Source organism: Anoplopoma fimbria, chromosome 3 (assembly GCF_027596085.1).
Source record: "Anoplopoma fimbria isolate UVic2021 breed Golden Eagle Sablefish chromosome 3, Afim_UVic_2022, whole genome shotgun sequence".
NCBI lineage: Eukaryota > Metazoa > Chordata > Actinopteri > Perciformes > Anoplopomatidae > Anoplopoma > Anoplopoma fimbria.
The window spans coordinates 14,852,776-14,874,286 of record NC_072451.1 but is presented as its reverse complement, the minus strand read 5'-3'; the positions used below and the strand labels follow the sequence as shown (position 1 = coordinate 14,874,286).

Genomic DNA, 21,511 nt, shown 5'->3' with positions numbered 1-21,511 from the left:
GTTTGTGTGACTGTGAAGAATTCATTGATGGAGATAAACCATTTCATTGTAAGAACAAGTGTTTATTCAATATAAACTGTTTTTATTCAGTTTCATACACCTGTTTCTCCAGGGCAGCATCACACACTACTTTTGCTTCTATCATGGGCGAAGCTCTACCATCTCTTGACCAAAAGGCGTGAAATTGTAATGAACAGGTTTTAAATCTGGCAGTAACATAATTAAACTTAAATGGTTAATTTAGCTGTACTGGGCCTAGTGATTGAAACTCCTGGAATTACATGGACAAGAGGACAAATTATCTTATAATGAAAAATTCATCATTGTACATTTGTTTTTTTACATTTAGCAGCAAAAATAACCGAAATATGTATGAGAACTACTCAAGGGATTGTTTTTTGACCTACTGAGAAACCCTTAAATGAGATGCATGTCTAAGATTTGACACAGAACAAAACATAACTTGCCCTGTTCTCTATTTTATCCAGTCGGGCGATCCGGGAGAAAGTGACACGATTGGTGTCTGACTTTCAATATCCTCAACACAAAAATTGATAAATGGATAGATTTTGTCAGTAAACCTTTGACCTACAAATGAGTACATATGAGTCCTGGCACCAGCGTCGTAGAATGAGATCTGTCCCTGTTTGTAGTCCAGCAGAATTCCAAGTGTAAGAGGTTCCGTCTGAACCGGAATAACAACCGATCTCCTATCGACAGCTTTGTACTGACCCTGTCTGTTTAGGACTATGGTCCAGAAACCATTTGTCGGATTGTAAATTATTGCTCCCTTTCTTTTAGAAGATTCACTGGCCGCCCCAAGGTGGTAACAAAGCCTCCCAGCTACAGACACCTCCCAGTAATGTCTGCCAGTTGAGAAGCCAGATGTGCCAACTACAGCAAGATCCACATCAAACCGGCCTGGATGGTCGGGGACGTCTTGCACTTCCCTGGAAGTGATCATCATAGTGTTATGTGCTGACAGACGTATTCTTGGGTGCGCTGTGTTTGGATCCAAGGTGATCCTCCCTGTAAACCGAGAAATGCAGTCAATCATGTGTATCTTTACATCGCATTTTTAAAGGGAAAATGACAATAAAGAAGTTTAAAGCATTGATTTAGCATGTCACTCACATAAAGTTCGGGCAGTCAGAAGTGATATATAAAAAAAAATGGGTCAACCCCTAAAACGCAGGATTGGACTACATTTCCTATAAAGCAACTGGCTGGCATCTTTTCCTTCCTTGTCCTGTAAATGTCTTAAAAAAAATCTATTTCCCCAGACTTGATAAAGTCTTTTCAACAATTTTCACCAGTCTGTTTGTGTGTAGGATTGTATATATATTTATGCGGTTTGAACATTTATGATGTAGGATTTAAACGTTCATTCTAAATTCTAAAGTAATATCCCGAAAATCTGCAGGCTAAAAAACACCAAGAAATTAAATGAACTCTTGCTTGTGACTCACTGGCATGGATTGTATTTTCTTCCACATCACTCAGTTTGTTTTGAAGATCTGAGGAGAAAGAAAAAACAGCATTTTGTAGTTGTTTTTGTTGTTTTTCTCTTTGTGTGTGTTTGTGTGTGTAGGGGGGGGGGGGTACAGTCTTAGCATTGAGACAGAAAGGACAGCAACGTGAACATTTCAACAAGAATCCAGAGAGCGTTTACTACTTTATTGACCCTAGTATACTGAATGAATCTACTTATTGCAAGAGGGTTGAACATACTGTCGTAGTCGTCCTGCAGCTTGTCATTCTTCCTGGTCTGTTCTTCTAAATCCTGCTGCAGCTGGTTGAGCATGGCATCCTTCACACTCAGCTGCCTTTTTAGGATATCAGCGTTGTCCTGGATCAGCTGCAGCTGTCTCTCTAAGTCTGATTAATGAAATGGATAGTTCAAAAGGCTACATCAAATGACACACCTGATCTAAGGGAAACAGGATCCCACCAATACACGGGATGCTTATAGTTAACTAATATCCGTCCTGTTATATGACTAAATGTACTGATTTTGTCTGAGGAGCTTACTGCTGCATTCGTGCTGCCGCGTCTTATTATCCCTCCTCTCTTCTTCTAACTCCTGCTGCAGCAGTTTGAGGGTGGCATCCTTCTCGTACAGCTGCTGCTGCAGGCGATTCGCATCCTCCTGGATCTGTTGCAGCTGTCTTTGTAAATCTGTTTGATGAAATATTCAGTTAAAAATAATGTCCATCAAATGACTCCCTGTAACTCAGCTACAGGTATAGAGTGATGATGGGGTCATATCGAGGATCTCACCGTCACACACGTTGTCAGTGCAGCACGTTTTTAGTTCCTTGACCTCCTGCTTTAAGTCTGACAGAAGAATGAGGTTTAACTCTGACATGTATCAAACATCAAGTGTCAAGATCAAGTTTAAGAGGAATAGCTCAACATTTGCTTTCTTGCGGAGAGAGAGAGAGTAGATCAAAGCCATTTAGCTTAGCATAGAGACTAGCAACAAGGAAACGTTGAGAGGCTCCTCTGAAGCTCACTTTTTAACCCGTACAAAAACCGAAGTGTAAAAACCACAAGTTGTGGCTTAGCAGGGGGCTGCCACAGTCATCCCCCAACTTAAAAATACAACACAGTTTGTTACTCTTTGGACAGAGCCAGGCTAGCTATTTCCCCCTGTTCCCAATCTTTGTGCTAAGCTAATCTCTTTTGGCTGTAGCTTTTCTGCATCGAAACATGAGTGGTATCAATCTACTCATGTAACTCTCTGAAGAAAGCTAATGCGCATATTTCCCAAAATATTAAAATGTCCCTTTAAGACAATGTGCAATGTACAGTTCATACCTTTATTTGTGTTTTCAAGCCTTTTGTTCTCTCTTTGTTGCGTTTGCAGTTGTTGTTCCAATTCTGAGAGAAGACAAAGAAATAACCATACTTCATGAAAAACTAATTTGATTATTAATGACCGGTTAAATCATTACATGTCAGTCTGTCAGAAATATTCATAAGATCAACTCTAGCATGCACGGTAAGAAATAATGGGCTGTAGGACAGCAGAGTCGTAACAGTAGGAAAGTAACCGATTGACAAACCGTCAATGTTTTTTACGGCAGCCTTTTTCTGAGCCTTTTTCAGTTGTGTCCTCAGATCAGCAATCTCCATTACTAGCAGAGACACAGACGCAGTGTTATTTTGTGCTTAAACAAAACAAATTATACCGCATGAAACATAAGCAAAAAAGAAATGTTCTCACTCAAGTTAAAATTATTCGCATCTGCTTCCTTGAGTAGGACTTCACTGTCTGCAGTTGCCGCTTTGTCAGATCCAGTCTCTTTTGCAGCTCTGAAAATGATTTAGACATCAATGAAACACAAATTCAAAATCGATGTATATATTTATTGGTGACGTATAACAATGTAACAATCACATTCTGTTCTTTACCTCTGTTATTCTCAGCACTTGTCTCTTTAAGGTCTGATATCTCCTCCTCCAGTGGTTTGATTTTCTTGTGAAGTTCCATAATCTGAGCCGCTAAAAAAGGACAAAGCAAGCTACTTTTAGTATTCTGGTGCCATTTGATGATTCTGTATATATATTTGTTCTCCGACCAAAATTTACCAAAATACCTACACAAATTAGCAATCCTTGTATCGCTTGAGTCCAGCACCAGTGTCTTTTCTTTTATCTGATTTCTGACGTGCTGCAGTTCATCCTCCAGATCTTTGAGAAAGACAGAAGAGATGTTTTATTTCCTCAAAATGTATGAAGAAGTATTAAGAATATAATTGTAAATTGTACATGCTGCTTCTCACCTTTAATTCTCTCCAGTTCTGCTTGTGTCTGACTCTGTTCTTGCTTCTCCAATCTCGCTATTTCATCTTTTTGAGCCAAGATTTTAAACACTGAAACATTTAACAGAAGAAACGTTGGATTGGATGAATTCAGAGGAAACAACACCACGATCAGCAATGATGGAACAAAGAGTTTTTACTGTCATTTTGATGATGACTTACTCAGTTTAGTATTTTCATTGTTTTCGTCTTCAATTTTGTCAATTAAATAATTCAAATGGTCTTGGAGAGCTGCAAACAAGAGATATTATTTCATGTCATCATGTGTTTTGTTTTGTCTGGTTATGAAATGTCCATATTTAGAGTCAAGATATGTTTCTGTCATTCACCTCTAATCTTAATGTCATTTGTCTCATTTGCTGCTACATTCACCAACTTTTCAATCTCTGTTTGTACGGCAATGATCTGTAGAACTAGAAAAAAAGCATGAACCATTGATAATCACACTGTCTTAGAACCATCTATCTTAATTATATTCTTTCAGTGGGCTGTTAATCATGTTCTACTCACTTCTTAGTGGTTGAGCACTTCTTGCTTTCAGCTCTTCTGTTATTTTGGTCAGTTCAGTATCTTTCTCATTTATCATTTTTTGAAGTTCTGCAGAACAAAAACAAAACCGTTTTTAACTTGTTTATCCTTTGATCTTCATGCCTTAATGAGAATAACACCTCACATCATTGTTTAAATATTTTAGAAACATAAATAGCAAATATCAGAAGCGAAATATACTTTATATCAAGCGAGGATGAAATATCTGGGCAATATTGTAAAATGACTGAAATATACACTCTGACCTTTTATCTTTGTTTCAGATTCAGTATTTTGTAGTCTTCTCTTTAGCTCCTCCAGTTGCAGGGTTAATGTAGAAACCTGAAGAGCTGAGATAACCACATTTGAAAACAGTTAAACTAAATGACAGTATTCAATTTGTTTATAGTATTTTCTTATCCATAAAACTTCACATGAAGACATCGACACAATGACAATGTTCATTTTCTCAATTAGTCGTTACACTTTTTAGTAACACAGCTCCACCACTCACCGAGTGAAGAAACAGACTCAGATTTGGACTGCAGTTCTTTCATTTTGTAATCCAGGTCGTTCTGCAGATCTACAACACAATTGGACACGTTTGTAACAACTATTGATCCCAAAGATATTGAGGCCCAAAGTGTCAGGGGCTCCCCTGGCCTTCACCAACAAAATGTCACTCAGAGACATCTACCAACTAGGCATAGACTTAAAAATGACCACAAAGAAACATAAAACAGCTACAAAGAGAGCACAAAGAGACTAACAATGACTATGAAAAGGGGCAAAACAGCCACAAACAGACACACAATTACTACAAAGAGACACGACTACTAAGACGAAAAAAATGAACACAAAGAGACACAAAACCACAGAGATATGTTTGACGTCTACAAAGAGATTCAAATCACAACAACAAGAGGCTAAACAACTATTGTGTTTGTGTGTCTTGCATATGTAGGAGAAGTGGTGGGGTCTAAATGTGTCATCATCCGCCCAAGATCACCATCCCACCTATTGAAGTTCAAGGATTCCTTTTGGCCCCCTGTAGTCATTTTTGGCATTTTTTTCTCTCTGTTTTCTTGCACAGTAAAAAGGGGTTAACCACCAGTTAAGGTTAACTCAACTTTTAAGTCTTCTGGAGGGGTTGATTTGCAAGATTTGAAATTATATTCCTACTCTAAAGCTGCTTGACGTATCATCAACTTCTATATATGATACTTTATCGAATCACTTGCTAAAATTGACGGAAAAAGTTGTGAAGACTCTCTTGTTTTTTTTTAACATTAATTATTTAAAAACAAGGTTTAACCCATTCATTTCCCCAAATGGAGTCAAAAGGGTGTGACATTATTGGCCAGCAGGGACAGGAAGTAACAAATCAGGAGAGACTACACTCACCTTTAAGATTGTGCTCAGAACTGGAACACTGCGCCTCTGTCTGGTTCAGTTTGTTTTGCAGAGCTAGGACAAAAAAAACAACGTATATTCAACTTAGTCTTCTTTTTTCTTTCTTGTTGCAGAAACCTAGTCGTTCTAGAACTGAACTTACCGTTGATCTCAGCTTGATCACGAGAGTGCTCCTCCACTTTTTCCTTCAGTTGTTCCCTCAGCTCTAAAAAAAAGTAAGGAATACTTCAGCTGCTGCAAATGCATGAATTCAATAATGTCGTAGGGAAATGAGACACTCACTAGTAACTGCAGCAGAAGTTGCTTGGCCCTCATTGTGCTTTTCTCTTTCTAGTTTTCTGAGCTGGTTTTGCAGCTCAGTGGTTGTCAGAACTGATGAACACAAAAAGAAGACATGAAACATTTCAGACTATTTCCTCAGTTGTGAATTTATGCACCATGTTCCCTCTTTACTCACTCAGTTGGGCATTTGCCTGATTCTTCTCATTCAGCTCATTGATGTATTCCTGCAGCTCGTTCTTTTTGGTTGTGAGATCATTTGTGAGCTCTGAAACAGATTTAAAAAATGTAAACACAAATTTAAGTTACATGCAGAAGATCTGAACACAATCATAACAATATTACAGACAACCTTAGCAGCAGGTCATGATTTGCGAGCTCAGGGAACTGTAAATAATCTTTAGAGATACTTACGGGTTACCTTGTTGCTTTGTACCATCTCAAGGTCTGACAGCTGTCTCTTTAGCCACTCTACCTGACTCTGCAGTGTCATGATTTTCAGCACTGAACAACAGAGAGGTCAAAAGTAAAATTTAATGCAACAGATACTGTAATAGAATCCCCAACATAGTGTGTAGGCAAATAACAGATAATCCCTCAGTAAAGGGACGATGAAAGAAAGCTTTCTGTTCACGGTTATTTTAAACTCACTCAGTTTTGTGTTGTCGACTTCTTTGTCGTCTATTTCACTTATAAGGCCATCCACTCTGCTTTGTAACTCTAGGAGAAAAATAAAAACCCTTTAATGTATTTAATGTTTCGTTATGTGTCATTCATTTCTTAAATCATTTCACTCTGCAATATTTTTAATAGGACAAACCTTCTACAAGGCCACCAGTGGTCTCATTGGCAGCCTTTTTCTCAAGGTCCCAAATCTCATTCTGCAGCTCGATGATTGTTAAAACTGAAACCAAAAAATATGCAGTGAGTTTTAGCAGTTTAATTACTATGAAATATGTCTCACCAGTCCTCTACTTATACTCAAGACATCGGTGGATTTGGGGTGTTGAGAAAAGAGCAAAAGGCTACACACTTAATTGCACAAATATAACCGAAATGATCTCAGATTGAATTTAGTAAATCTGGGTACATTCCCATGTTTCCCATAAAAAAGGTAAAGATTCAACACATTTAGCTTTGTGTGTTGTAAATTATGGAAATGTTGTATTGTGAGTAATAAACGTCTTAGAAAGGTTTTGAATAATTCAAGCCTACAAGGATTTTTTTTTTCAAAAGATGGTTGCTTTTTTGACAGATGAAGTGCTTCATTACTGCAGCTAATCCCAAAGGATGTTACAGTGAGCAGCCAAGTCACATAAATAAAACCAAACACACACACAACCACACACACACACACACACACACACACACACACACACACACACACACACACACACACACACACACACACACACACACACACACACACATTCTTTCTGTTTGAAGAGCTTTTTTGTGAAAAAGTAATTAGAAGAAAAGAAAAAGATATGAAAAAATCACTTTATCCCACAATTAGATAATTATGCGAGACAATTTGTAAGCATTTCAAAATATTTCCGATATTCCTCGTTCTGTTAATGTTTTCTTGAGCAGTCTTTGTTTTCTGATCATTTCTATTTTGTCATAGCACACAACCAACCAAAAAACTTCCATTTTTCAAACCTTAATCTAAAAGGTTACCATAGCAACAGTATCACAAAAAATATATATGGCATGTAAAATCAATGTTTACAGTACATCATCTGTATCAAATGTTTTCATGATGCAGGTATTAAGTTACACCCGTAGAGATGATTAGTACATAAACAGTGACGAGGACAACCACAGTGTATCAAATCAATGAGCTCACTTATTTGGGGGTTGGGAATCAGTCTCTCTATCGCTACAGTCCTGGAGTTCAGTTCGTCTTGCTTCTTCACCAGTTGCCTCTGCAGCTCTGTGAGCAGACAGATTTATGAGAGGCAGAAACATTTAATCTAAATGTCATTTGGTCTTCTTCTAAATGCCAGATTAAATATTTAATTAAGACAGATACACATTTGCAGTGTGAAACGTTCACCTGACAATCTGTCTGGATCTTCTGTGGTGGAGATCTGATCCCTCAGAGTCTTCAGATCCTCATGCAGGTTTATCACGTTCAGAACTGACTCAGAAAGACAGAGCAGACATCACTACACAGTTTATGCTTCTTAAACAAACTGAGCAGGATACAGTTCTCATGTAAAAGGGCTCTCTGCTATATTTGAACATTGCGCTATAGCTATAAAGGCAATGCTGCAGTGGAACAGCACTCACTGAGTGCTGCTTTGGAGTCTCCGGTTCTGTTCAGCTCTGCAATGTTCTGTTCCAATTCAGCCTTTACCTCTGAAAGAAACATAAACACGTAAACCGAACCAGAACTCACACAATATGGTACTTAATTTAATCACTTGCTAAAATTGAAGGAAAAAGTTGTGAAGACGCTCTTGTTTTTTTTAACAACAATTACTTAAAAAAAAGGTTTAACCCATTCATTTCCCAAAATGGAGTCAAAAGGGTGTGACATTATTGGCCAGCAGGGACAGGAAGTAACAAATCAGGAGAGACCACACTCACCTTTAAGTTTGTGCTCAGAACTGGAACACTGCGCCTCTGTCTGGTTCAGTTCGTTTTGCAGAGCTAGGTTTGATGAAATATTCAGTTAAAAATAAAGTCCACTTTTTAACCCGTACAAAAACCGAAGTGTAAAAACCACAAGTTGTGGCTTAGCAGGGGGCTGTCACAGTCGTCGTCCCCCCCTTAAAAACACAACACAGTTTGTTACTCTTTGGACAGAGCCAGGCTAGCTATTTCCCCCTGTTTCCAATCTTTGTGCTAAACTAAGCTCTTTTGGCTGTAGCTTTTCTGCATAGAAACATGAGTGATATCAATCTACTCATGTAACTCTCTGAAGAAAGCTAATACGCATATTTCCCCAAATATTAAAATGTCCCTTTAAGACAATGTGCAATGTACAGTTCATACCTTTATTTGTGTTTTCAAGCCTTTTGTTCTCTCTTTGTTGCGTTTGCAGTTGTTGTTCCAATTCTGAGAGAAGACAAAGAAATAACCATACTTCATGAAAAACTAATTTGATTATTAATGACCGGTTAAATCATTACATGTCAGTTTGTCAGAAATATTCATAAGATCTACTCTAGCATGCAGGGTAAGAAATAATGTGCTGTAGGACAGCAGAGTCGTAACAGTAGGAAAGTAACCGATTGACAAACCGTCAATGTTTTTTACTGCAGCCTTTTTCTGAGCCTTTTTCAGTTGTGTCCTCAGATCAGCAATCTCCATTACTAGCAGAGACACAGACGCAGTGTTATTTTGTGCTTAAACAAAACAAATTATACCGCATGAAACATAAGCAAAAAAGAAATGTTCTCACTCAAGTTAAAATTATTCGCATCTGCTTCCTTGAGTAGGACTTCACTGTCTTGCAGTTGCCGCTTTGTCAGATCCAGTCTCTTTTGCAGCTCTGAAAATGATTTAGACATCAATGAAACACAAATTCAAAATCGATGTATATATTTATTGGTGACGTATAACAATGTAACAATCACATTCTGTTCTTTACCTCTGTTATTCTCAGCACTTGTCTCTTTAAGGTCTGATATCTCCTCCTCCAATGGTTTGATTTTCTTGTTAAGTTCCATAATCTGAGCCGCTAAAAAAGGACAAAGCAAGCTACTTTTAGTATTCTGGTGCCATTTGATGATTCTGTATATATATTTGTTTTCCGACCAAAATTTACCAAAATACCTACACAAATTAGCAATCCTTGTATCGCTTGAGTCCAGCACCAGTGTCTTTTCTTTTATCTGATTTCTGACGTGCTGCAGTTCATCCTCCAGATCTTTGAGAAAGACAGAAGAGATGTTTTATTTCCTCAAAATGTATGAAGAAGTATTAAGAATATAATTGTAAATTGTACATGCTGCTTCTCACCTTTAATTCTCTCCAGTTCTGCTTGTGTCTGACTCTGTTCTTGCTTCTCCAATCTCGCTATTTCATCTTTTTGAGCCAAGATTTTAAACACTGAAACATTTAACAGAAGAAACGTTGGATTGGATGAATTCAGAGGAAACAACACCACGATCAGCAATGATGGAACAAAGAGTTTTTACTGTCATTTTGATGATGACTTACTCAGTTTAGTATTTTCATTGTTTTCGTCTTGAATTTTGTCAATTAAATAATTCAAATGGTCTTGGAGAGCTGCAAACAAGAGATATTATTTCATGTCATCATGTGTTTTGTTTAATCTGGTTATGAAATGTCCATATGTAGAGTCAAGATATGTTTCTGTCATTCACCTCTAATCTTATTGTAATTTGTCTCATTTGCTGCTACATTCACCAACTTTTCAATCTCCGTTTGTACGGCAATGATCTGTAGAACTAGAAAAAAAGCATTAACCATTGATAATCACACTGTAGCACTTAGAACCATCTATCTTAATTATATTCTTTCAGTGGGCTGTTAATCATGTTCTACTCACTTCTTAGTGGTTGAGCACTTCTTGCTTTCAGCTCTTCTGTTATTTTGGTCAGTTCAGTATCTTTCTCATTTATAATTTTTTGAAGTTCTGCAGAACAAAAACAAAACCGTTTTTAACTTGTTTATCCTTTGATCTTCATGCCTTAATGAGAATAACACCTCACATCATTGTTTAAATATTTTAGAAACATAAATAGCAAATATCAGAAGCGAAATATACTTTATATCAAGCGAGGATGAAATATCTGGGCAATATTGTAAAATGACTCTGAAATATACACTCTGACCTTTTATCTTTGTTTCAGATTCAGTATTTTGTAGTCTTCTCTTTAGCTCCTCCAGTTGCAGGGTTAATGTAGAAACCTGAAGAGCTGAGATAACCACATTATTTGGAGAAAGACAATAATAATAATAATTATTATTATTATTATTATTTGAAAACAGTCAACTAAATGACAGTTTTCATTTTGTTTATAGTATTTTCTTATCCATAAAACTTCACATGAAGACATCGACACAATGACAATGTTCATTTTCTCAATTAGTCGTTACACTTTTTAGTAACACAGCTCCACCACTCACCGAGTGAAGAAACAGACTCAGATTTGGACTGCAGTTCTTTCATTTTGGAATCCAGGTCGTTCTGCAGATCTACAACACAATTGGACACGTTTGTAACAACTATTGATCCCAAAGATATTGAGGCCCAAAGTGTCAGGGGCTCCCTGGCCTTCACCAACAAAATGTCACTCAGAGACATCTACCAACTAGGCATAGACTTAAAAATGACCACAAAGAAACATAAAACAGCTACAAAGAGAGCACAAAGAGACTAACAATGACTATGAAAAGGGGCAAAACAGCCACAAACAGACACACAATTACTACAAAGAGACACGACTACAAAGATAAAAAAATGAACACAAAGAGACACAAAACCACAGAGATATGTTTGACGTCTACAAAGAGATTCAAATCACAACAACAAGAGGCTAAACAACTATTGTGTTTGTGTGTCTTGCATATGTAGGAGAAGTGGTGGGGTCTAAATGTGTCATCATCCGCCCAAGATCACCATCCCACCTATTGAAGTTCAAGGATTCCTTTTGGCCCCCTGTAGTCATTTTTGGCATTTTTTCTCTCTGTTTTCTTGCACAGTAAAAAGGGGTTAACCACCAGTTAAGGTTAACTCAACTTTTAAGTCTTCTGGAGGGTTGATTTGCAAGATTTGAAATTATATTCCTACTCTAAAGCTGCTTGACGTATCATCAACTTCTATATATGATACTTTATCGAATCACTTGCTAAAATTGACGGAAAAAGTTGTGAAGACTCTCTTGTTTTTTTTTAACATTAATTATTTAAAAACAAGGTTTAACCCATTCATTTCCCCAAATGGAGTCAAAAGGGTGTGACATTATTGGCCAGCAGGGACAGGAAGTAACAAATCAGGAGAGACTACACTCACCTTTAAGATTGTGCTCAGAACTGGAACACTGCGCCTCTGTCTGGTTCAGTTTGTTTTGCAGAGCTAGGACAAAAAAAACAACGTATATTCAACTTAGTCTTCTTTTTTCTTTCTTGTTGCAGAAACCTAGTCGTTCTAGAACTGAACTTACCGTTGATCTCAGCTTGATCACGAGAGTGCTCCTCCACTTTTTCCTTCAGTTGTTCCCTCAGCTCTAAAAAAAAGTAAGGAATACTTCAGCTGCTGCAAATGCATGAATTCAATAATGTCGTAGGGAAATGAGACACTCACTAGTAACTGCAGCAGAAGTTGCTTGGCCCTCATTGTGCTTTTCTCTTTCTAGTTTTCTGAGCTGGTTTTGCAGCTCAGTGGTTGTCAGAACTGATGAACACAAAAAGAAGACATGAAACATTTCAGACTATTTCCTCAGTTGTGAATTTATGCACCATGTTCCCTCTTTACTCACTCAGTTGGGCATTTGCCTGATTCTTCTCATTCAGCTCATTGATGTATTCCTGCAGCTCGTTCTTCTTGGTTGTGAGATCATTTGTGAGCTCTGAAACAGATTTAAAAAAAGGTCAACACAAATTTAAGTTACATGCAGAAGATCTGAACACAATCATAACAATATTACAGACAACCTTAGCAGCAGGTCATGATTTGCAAGCTCGGGGAACTGTAAATAATCTTTAGAGATACTTACGGGTTACCTTGTTGCTTTGTACCATCTCAAGGTCTGACAGCTGTCTCTTTAGCCACTCTACCTGACTCTGCAGTGTCATGATTTTCAGCACTGAACAACAGAGAGGTCAAAAGTAAAATTTAATGCAACAGATACTGTAATAGAATCCCCAACATAGTGTGTAGGCAAATAACAGATAATCCCTCAGTAAAGGGACGATGAAAGAAAGCTTTCTGTTCACGGTTATTTTAAACTCACTCAGTTTTGTGTTGTCGACTTCTTTGTCGTCTATTTCACTTATAAGGCCATCCACTCTGCTTTGTAACTCTAGGAGAAAAATAAAAACCCTTTAATGTATTTAATGTTTCGTCATGTGTCATTCATTTATTAAATCATTTCACTCTGCATTATTTTTAATAGGACAAACCTTCTACAAGGCCACCAGTGGTCTCATTGGCAGCCTTTTTCTCAAGGTCCCAAATCTCATTCTGCAGCTCGATGATTGTTAAAACTGAAACCAAAAAATATGCAGTGAGTTTTAGCAGTTTAATTACTATGAAATATGTCTCACCAGTCCTCTACTTATACTCAAGACATCGGTGGATTTGGGGTGTTGAGAAAAGAGCAAAAGGCTACACACTTAATTGCACAAATATAACCGAAATGATCTCAGATTGAATTTAGTAAATCTGGGTACATTGCCATGTTTCCCAAAGGATGTTGCGGTGAGCAGCCAAGTCACATAAATAAAACCAAACACACACACAACCACACACACACATTCTTTCTTTCTGCCAAACAATGGTGTTTCTGCAACATCTTGTTCACTTTTCATTGTTTGAAGAGCTTTTTTGAGAAAACAAAAAGATATGAAAAAATTACTTTATCCCACAATTAGATAATTATGCGAGACAATTTGTAAGCATCTCAAAATATTTCCTGTTCTGTTAATGTTTTCTTGAACAGTCTTTGTTTTCTGATCATTTCTATTTTGTCATTGCACACAACCACCCAAAAAACTTTTTTTCAAACCTTAATCTAAAAGGTTACCATAGCAACAGTATCACAAAAAATATATATGGCATGTAAAATCCCTGTTTACAGTACATCATCTGTATCAAATGTTTTCATGATGCAGGTATTAAGTTACACCCGTAGAGATGATTAGTACATAAACAGTGACGAGGACAACCACAGTGTATCAAATCAATGAGCTCACTTATTTGGGGGTTGGGAATCAGTCTCTCTATCGCTACAGTCCTGGAGTTCAGTTCGTCTTGCTTCTTCACCAGTTGCCTCTGCAGCTCTGTGAGCAGACAGATTTATGAGAGGCAGAAACATTTAATCTAAACGTCATTTGGTCTTCTTCTAAATGCCAGATTAAATATTTAATTAAGACAGATACACATTTGCAGTGTGAAACGTTCACCTGACAATCTGTCTGGATCTTCTGTGGTGGAGATCAGGTCCCTCAGAGTCTTCAGATCCTCATGCAGGTTTATCACGTTCAGAACTGACTCAGAAAGACAGAGCAGACATCACTACACAGTTTATGCTTCTTAAACAAACTGAGCAGGATACAGTTCTCATGTAAAAGGGCTCTCTGCTATATTTGAACATTGCGCTGTAGCTATAAAGGCAATGCTGCAGTGGAACAGCACTCACTGAGTGCTGCTTTGGAGTCTCCGGTTCTGTTCAGCTCTGCAATCTTCTGTTCCAATTCAGTCTTTACCTCTGAAAGAAACACAAACACGTAAACCGAACCATAACTGACACTAAAACATGAATTATTAGAGCCTTTAGCTGATGTCATATTTACAACTTACCCTTATATCTTTCCTCAAATCCAGAACACTCTTCACACCTTAACCGCAGTTTCCTCTCCATATCTGTTGTGTAAAAAGAGCAAAACAGGGTCAGAAAAGCCCTCCCTTTAGAGTATTACTGAGTACAATCAACTCACCTCTCAATTCAGCCTGAGCAATAGCATTTTCCTTTTCTTTGGCTTGAAGCAGAATCTGAAGGACTGATTGCAAACAATTCAATGTACAGTTAAGTCAGTCATTGCTGTTTTTTTTCAACCAAAATACTCCGACAAGACTTCACCACTTACCCTGGAGCTCAGCTTTATCACGAGAGTGCTCCGCCGTTTTGGCCCGCAGTTGTTCCCTCAGCTCTAGAAAAGTAGTTGTGCTTTGCATTATGTCATTCTTATGAAGGTGATCCAGTGATCTGAAGAAAATGAGACACTTACGAGTTGTTGTTAAAGACGATGTTGCGTTGCCATTGTGCTTCTCTATTTCAAGGTTTCTGAGTTGGTTGTGCAGAGCAGCGACTGTAAGAACTGAAAAACACAGAAATGATATTGTCAAGAAATATGTTACAGACTATTTACACAGTTATGAAGTAGACACCATATTCCCTATTCTGCTTACTCAACTTGCTGTTTTTCTGATTCTTCTCATTCAGCTCTTTGACGTATTCCTGCAGCTCATCCTTCTTGGTTGTGAGATCATTTGTGAGCTCTGGGGCAAATTTTAAGATGTTAAAACAAATGTATTAGTTACATGCAGAAGATCAGGAACCAGGATAACAATATTTCAGACAACCTTGACAGCTGCTCATGATTTGCGAGCTTGGGGATTAGTAAACAATCATTAGAGTTACTTACGTGCTACCAGGGGGGTTTGGAACATCTGATGGTCTGACAACTGTCTCTTTAGCCGCTCCACCTGACTCTGCAGCGTCATGATTATAAGAACTGAACAACAGAGAGGCCAAAAATGTGGTTTACTTCAAAACATACTCCAAAAACACTGTGTGGAATTTCTAGGAATCATATCAAACCCACTCAGTTTTGTGTTGTCGTCGTCTCTGTCTTCTATTTCCGTTAACAGACCATCCACCCTGTTTTGCAACTCTAGGAGACAGTAAATAGTATTTAATGTCCATCATATTTCGTCATTTCTGACCTGTCTGTCAAATAATGTCTCTATGAATTATCAAACTAGAATTTTAAATAGGACCAACCTTCTATACGGCCACCAGTGGTCTCATTTGCCACCTTTTTCTCAAGGTCCCAGATCTCATTCTGCAGCTCGATGATTGTTAAAACTGAAACAAACAAACACGCAGTGAGTTTGATTGAATCTGTTAACAGAAACTACTGACTCATCTCAATTTTTTTCACCATCAAAAAAACAAACTTAAAGGTCCTCTGATTTGATGATGTTTCATTCTGTAGATATCAATCTGTAGAATTATTAATCACATTGAACCTTTATGTTGACAGTCATGTTGACTTGCTCTATGCGTTCTTTAATCTCTATTTAAACCTTGTCATAAGTCTTGGATGCTAAACAATGCTGTCATCAATTATTTATTTTTTTTGTGCGAGTTTGGTCTACTGTTCCAGCATTCCACAAATCTAAAGAAATGTTTGGCAGCAGCTGAATGTTTGAGGACATATGTCAAGCTCACTTGTTGTTGGATGGGCAATCAGTCTCTCTATGTGTGCCGACTTGGACATCAGCTCCTCTTGCTTCTCCTCCAGTTGCCTCTTCAGCTCTGTAAGCAGAGAGAGTCAGTGAGAAATTAAAGGAAAGAAAAAAAAAAGGGTTCAATGACTAAGTTTTGTGAAACCAATAGAAAATTCTGAATTGGTTTGAACCAGATTAAATATTTCAAGACAGATACACATTTGCTGCGTGAAAACGTTCACCTGAAATCCTGTCTGGGTCTTCTGTGGTGGAGATCAGGTCCCTCAGAGTCTTCAGATCCTCATGCAGGTTTATCACGTTCAGAACTGACTCAGAAAGACAGAGCAGACATCACTACACAGTTTTTGATACAATCAGATGAGAAACTGAGGGGAGCAGAGGGGGCGTGTGGGGGGGGCGTCTCTCTGACTGGACCGGCAAATGAATGGAGCAAAAGTTATATTACGGGGGGAAATGATTGCCATCTAACATTGTAATGGGGTTCTTTAGTCTACTATAACTATTCCCTAATATAATTGAGTAACTGTTCCTCTGAGACCTAATATTCAACTCAGAGTATTTAAGAGCACATTTACTTGTTGGGGATTCTTGATTAGCATTAGAGCCGCCCGGATTATTATGCCAACGATTCAAATGGAACAGATTTGTCAGCTCAACATTCATTCTGTGAACTCCAGCATTGTATAATACAAAAGGGTTTCAAGACAATACACACAAAATAGGACATAGGCTCTACAGAATGATATTTTATCATGTGACATACAGAATTACGTAGCGATTTTTTATCTCCTGAACCCCCTAGGTTTGGGCTGAGCCTCGAATGTTCATAACTTCTGGCTCTGCCCCTGCTCTCATGTTAAACTGACAGATTTGAATAATGCACTATCTCTGTAACGTCACTCACTGAGTGCTGCTTTGGAGTCTCCGGTTCTGTTCAGCTCTGCAATCTTCTGTTCAAATTCGGTCTTTACCTCTGAAAGAAATACAAACACGTAAACCGAACCAGAACTGACACTAAAACATGAATCATAGCAGCCTTTAGCTGAAGTCATATTTACAACTTACCCTCATATCTTTCCTCCAGACCAAAGCATTGTTTACTCTTTATCCACAGTTTCTTCTGCAGCTCTGTGTTACAAAAGATGTCAGATCATCGAAACACTCAACTGAAAAGTTCTTTAAAGTATCCGGAGCAGTTTTAAACTAACTCACCATTTATTACAGCCTGAGCTTTGGCTAATTCCCTTTCTTTGACCTGAAGCAGAGTCTGAAGAGCTGATTTAAAACAATGAAACGCAGGAGATTTGAGTGTAAGTGTGAGTGTAAGTCATCAAACAGGATCTGTTTTTGTCAGTTATCAGATGCTGACTACTAACAGTGGTAGTATTAGAGGAGGACTCACTGGTGGTTTGACTTGTCGATGTTGTCTGGTGTTGCTTATCGACGTCCAGCTCTCTCACCTCTTTCATTATGCTGATGATTTTTATGACTGGTCAAAGAAAAGGAAATGTTTAGACTTTGGCTATTGGAGGTGATGTATTCATGCTCTATTCAGGTGTCATTTGTTGAGATAACACAACATTTAAAATAGAAAGATGTCAGAAAACACACTTTTAAAGCATGTCTTTTTCAAAGTCATACTTACTCAGTTGTGCCTGTGCATACTCTGCCTCCTCCAGGTGTTTCTGTAAGTTTTGTTGTTGTTCCTTCGCCTCCTCCAAAGTAATTCTTAACTCTAGGATGAAAAATAACACTGTTGTTTCAAGTTTGTCATATCATTAGACAAGTGTAAGTGTGACTTTCAACCTTTAAATTTAAGTAAATCTGGCTTCATAGAGCTGCAGGGTGATTCACCTTTAAGTTGAGAGTAAGTTGTCTTTTTGGCGTTCATATATAATTGTCTAAAATGCTCCACCTCAGTCTGCAGGATCAAAATTTCCTTGGCTGAAGAAAAGAGATTGACAAATGAATGCTGTTGTAAATACAACAACAAAAAAGAGCATTTTACTGAGTTGCACACGCACTAAGTTCAGTGTTGCGCTCTTCATTATTCAGCTGAACAATCTTCTTTTTAAGGAGCTCAGCTTTTAGCCTCCACTGCCTCTGGTAATCTGAAAAAAGAAACAGAAATATTTATTTCACATACAAGATGAGACATTATCAAGACACAAGGCCTCGGGACTCACCGGCAGCCTTAGTGCTGGATTCCTCAATGTGGACATTGATGAGCCTCTGCAAGGCTGCGATCTTACTGTGCATAGAAATCAGCTCCAGCACTGGAGGACCAACATTTGTGTCAGGAAAAGTCACATCTTTAACATGGTTAATTATGAAGAAAATGTGTACAGAAGTGGAGAGATGTGCTGACCGTCTGTGTTTGCATCTCCTTTGCCTCGCAGCTCACTGATCTTCCTGTTCAGCTGTTCTTGAAGAGCTGATGTAGTGACAGTGATAAAGCAGAGAATAAATCATGAACAAAGACACAACATGCTACAAGATGGATTCCTGCAAAACAAAGCTGCTGAACAGAAAGGAGACATCAAGCGACATAAAAGTGAAATGAACTGATGTTATGACATTATCTTATGTGTCTCCAAAGCCTCATTTCAGATGACCTGCGAGGAAACTCTGAATAGCTTAACAACGCAAATATTTTATTCAAGTGTACAGCAGTTTACCCAGAACTCGCTTGTTGGGCTGAAGATCTCCTTTTCTTGATTCTGCGTGATCCAAATCCCATATCTGATTTTGCAGTGAGATGATCTCAAGAACTGATCATACATACACACACACACACACACACACACACACACACACACACACACACACACACACACACACACACACACACACACACACACACACACACACACACACACACACACACACACAAAAAAGAACCATTTACAATGTATAGCTTATATATAAGGTTTGTGCAAATCAAAGTGGATCAGCGTCTCGATACTTTGCCACTGCTCACAGCTTTTATACAAACGTCTTGTGTATCTTACTCAGCAAAGCATTTGTGTGGCTTCTTTCCAACTGCTGCCTCTTCATGCTCAGTTCAGTGATCTTTTCCTGCTGCTCCCTCAGCAGCTCTGTGAAACACACATTCACATATTTAGTTCCACACAGAGTTTTAAGTTATAAATGAGATGGGAGTTAATTGTATTGACAGTAACGGGAGAGTGTGGTGCTAACTGTAAAGACTTTGTGGAGCACATGTGAATAAAAAAAAACAACACTCACCTCTGCTGTGATATGTTTCTGTGCCATTAGCAAAATGCTTGACCTTCCTCTGTAATGAATTCACCTCTGTGGTGAGTGCAATGATTTTCATGACTAGAAAAAATTTAAATTTAAATTAGTTTAATCCAAAACTCATCGCTTATGATGAGAGGTTCAACGAAATTCTGATGTGGGCTGCAAAACAATAAACAAATAAATTAGAAGTTTGATTCTTGAACTTACTCAGAAATGCATCGCTATCAAACGTCCCCAGAAGCTGATTCATTTTGCTGATTAACTGGATTTGGTAAGCTGTCCAGGAATGAAAGACACAGTTTAACTTTGCTTTACGTCGTTTCCTGTGTATCAGCTGAACATGTGCCATATATATGTAGAGTACGATTTACAGTAAAACGCTTACAGCCAGTGATAGCTGAGGCCGTGGAGCTGCATGTCGCAAGCTGCAGTTTCAGCAGTCTGACTTCCCCCCTCAACCCGAAGGCTTCATAATCTGTCATGGAAGAGCAAATGGTTAAATCAGAGACTACCTCGTGATGTTCCTCAGGCTCTGAAAACGGATCAATACTCACTCAGTTGGCTGTTGTGCTGAGTTGTCTGCTGAAGCTGAATGTTAAGATGTTCCAGCTGTTCCTTCATCCCTAAACACGCATGTTGGTAGTTCAGGAAGAGATTATGTTGAATTGGTGTTATAGTCTGTCCTTTACACACTATAGCACGTATATTGTGTGCACTTGAAATTAGAGACTTTCTCATATAAAGAACCACTCACCAGTACAAGTTTTGATAGTAATTGACTGTGAAGGAACACAAGAGATTGACATAAATGACAAGGTATATAAAGTTGATTAAAAATAAAGCATTGCATAAAGCAATTTATTTGAGATTGTTGTAAAATATTTTTCGTTACGTACCGTTATATTTATATTCTTGGTATCAAATCCTTCTAGTAGGGTTATCTGAAGTCAAAGCGATAGAAAATGGAACATTAAAAGGATTTCCCAAATTGCTACATGAATGTGTTTTATCTCACTCAACAAGTTTTAGGGACTCACAGGGATCCTCGAAAGGATGTCGTCCACCTCTGGATTTTCCGAATGACCGCTTTTACGAATCACATCCTGATGGACTGAGAAAAATTCACCATCAACTGAATGTAACTGCTTAAAACATCTACCTTTAATCCACTGCTCACTAACCAAGCGCTACTGAGGGATTATGTTTAAGATTGTCTATACTGTAATTTTCATCATTTTGATCTAAAACAGTGTATTGGGCTGTATACAATAAAATTTACTTGACTCACCATATCTGTTCTCAGAAGCTTGAAAGACACAAGAGAAGAGGAAGAGAATCCAAATGAAGCGAGAACCCCCAGCCATTGCACTGTTTGTCTATAACTTTCCTCTCCTACCTAACGGTTTTTATACACCACTGAATGGGCAATGTCCAGGGGGTGGTGGTGGTGGGGGGGGGGGTCGGGGGGTGTTCCAAAGAAAGGAGGCGTAATGTAAGAAAAGTTGCCACATGTTTTTTGTATATGTATAAAAACACAACTGATTCCAAGCAAAGAAGTAGAGGTTTGATTAGATACTGTGATGTAGAGCAGTTTATTCGTCTTCAGAAAACACTGTGGAACACTCAATCCAGGTCAGAGTGCCAGATGGCCAACATTTAGAAATCAGATACAGATCATAAAATAACCTTTACAAATATTAAATTAAGAATCAGCATGAATGCAGATGAATAACAGTTCATTATAATCTAGAATAATAATAATGTTGGTTTTTTTGGTCAACCTTCTAATAGAAAAATAAAATAAAACAAATGCTCTGAAAATACAACATAAAATATCCCATACAGATCATGCTGTATGATTCTGGGAAACGTTTACATAATGACTTATATCAAATCTGCTGTAAAAGAGTGAATCAGTGTTTGCTTTATTCGGACTTGTGATCCGCAGCTTATTCCTCTGTTTACACTATTTCCTGTGCAGGCTTCCCGTAAACTGCATGGGTTGATAATAATTGACTAAATTTAT

At 38.0% G+C, this 21,511-nt stretch overlaps 1 protein-coding gene across 3 annotated transcripts; it reads right to left on the bottom strand.

Moving 5' to 3' along the window:
- Positions 1–41: 41 nt before the first annotated feature.
- LOC129111491 (putative leucine-rich repeat-containing protein DDB_G0290503) lies at positions 42–20,852 on the bottom strand. Of its 3 annotated transcripts, XR_008532319.1 has the most exons (72): positions 20,774–20,852; positions 20,523–20,596; positions 20,382–20,426; positions 20,240–20,264; positions 20,040–20,108; positions 19,871–19,960; positions 19,693–19,761; positions 19,471–19,563; positions 19,233–19,319; positions 18,900–18,992; positions 18,590–18,655; positions 18,408–18,497; positions 18,246–18,332; positions 18,076–18,165; positions 17,867–17,956; positions 17,624–17,710; positions 17,434–17,496; positions 17,287–17,349; positions 17,126–17,194; positions 16,443–16,526; positions 16,202–16,288; positions 15,752–15,835; positions 15,573–15,641; positions 15,393–15,482; positions 15,157–15,246; positions 14,976–15,065; positions 14,835–14,897; positions 14,685–14,747; positions 14,548–14,610; positions 14,387–14,455; positions 14,151–14,234; positions 13,941–14,027; positions 13,149–13,232; positions 12,980–13,048; positions 12,743–12,832; positions 12,506–12,595; positions 12,331–12,420; positions 12,191–12,253; positions 12,040–12,102; positions 11,154–11,222; positions 10,859–10,942; positions 10,573–10,659; positions 10,388–10,471; positions 10,221–10,289; positions 10,020–10,109; positions 9,838–9,927; positions 9,649–9,738; positions 9,460–9,549; positions 9,299–9,370; positions 9,051–9,113; positions 8,643–8,705; positions 8,343–8,411; positions 8,107–8,190; positions 7,897–7,983; positions 6,868–6,951; positions 6,699–6,767; positions 6,462–6,551; positions 6,226–6,315; positions 6,051–6,140; positions 5,911–5,973; positions 5,760–5,822; positions 4,870–4,938; positions 4,622–4,705; positions 4,338–4,424; positions 4,157–4,240; positions 3,990–4,058; positions 3,789–3,878; positions 3,607–3,696; positions 3,418–3,507; positions 3,230–3,318; positions 3,069–3,140; positions 2,864–2,883 (listed from the first exon to the last, which is right to left on the bottom strand). XR_008532319.1 is itself a non-coding variant. In XM_054623471.1 (55 exons), exons 1-55 carry the CDS (start codon positions 20,847–20,849, stop codon positions 476–478), a joined length of 4,839 nt encoding a protein of 1,612 aa, XP_054479446.1. In that variant the 5' UTR covers positions 20,850–20,852; the 3' UTR covers positions 42–475. The 3 variants fall into 3 exon arrangements, 1 of the variants encoding a protein (XP_054479446.1); XR_008532320.1 differs by lacking the exons at positions 5,911–5,973; positions 6,051–6,140; positions 6,226–6,315; ... (5 more) ...; positions 8,343–8,411; positions 8,643–8,705; XM_054623471.1 differs by lacking the exons at positions 2,864–2,883; positions 3,069–3,140; positions 3,230–3,318; ... (17 more) ...; positions 8,343–8,411; positions 8,643–8,705 and adding exons at positions 42–1,029; positions 1,470–1,517; positions 1,732–1,878; positions 2,032–2,178; positions 2,281–2,337.
- Positions 20,853–21,511: the final 659 nt, after the last annotated feature.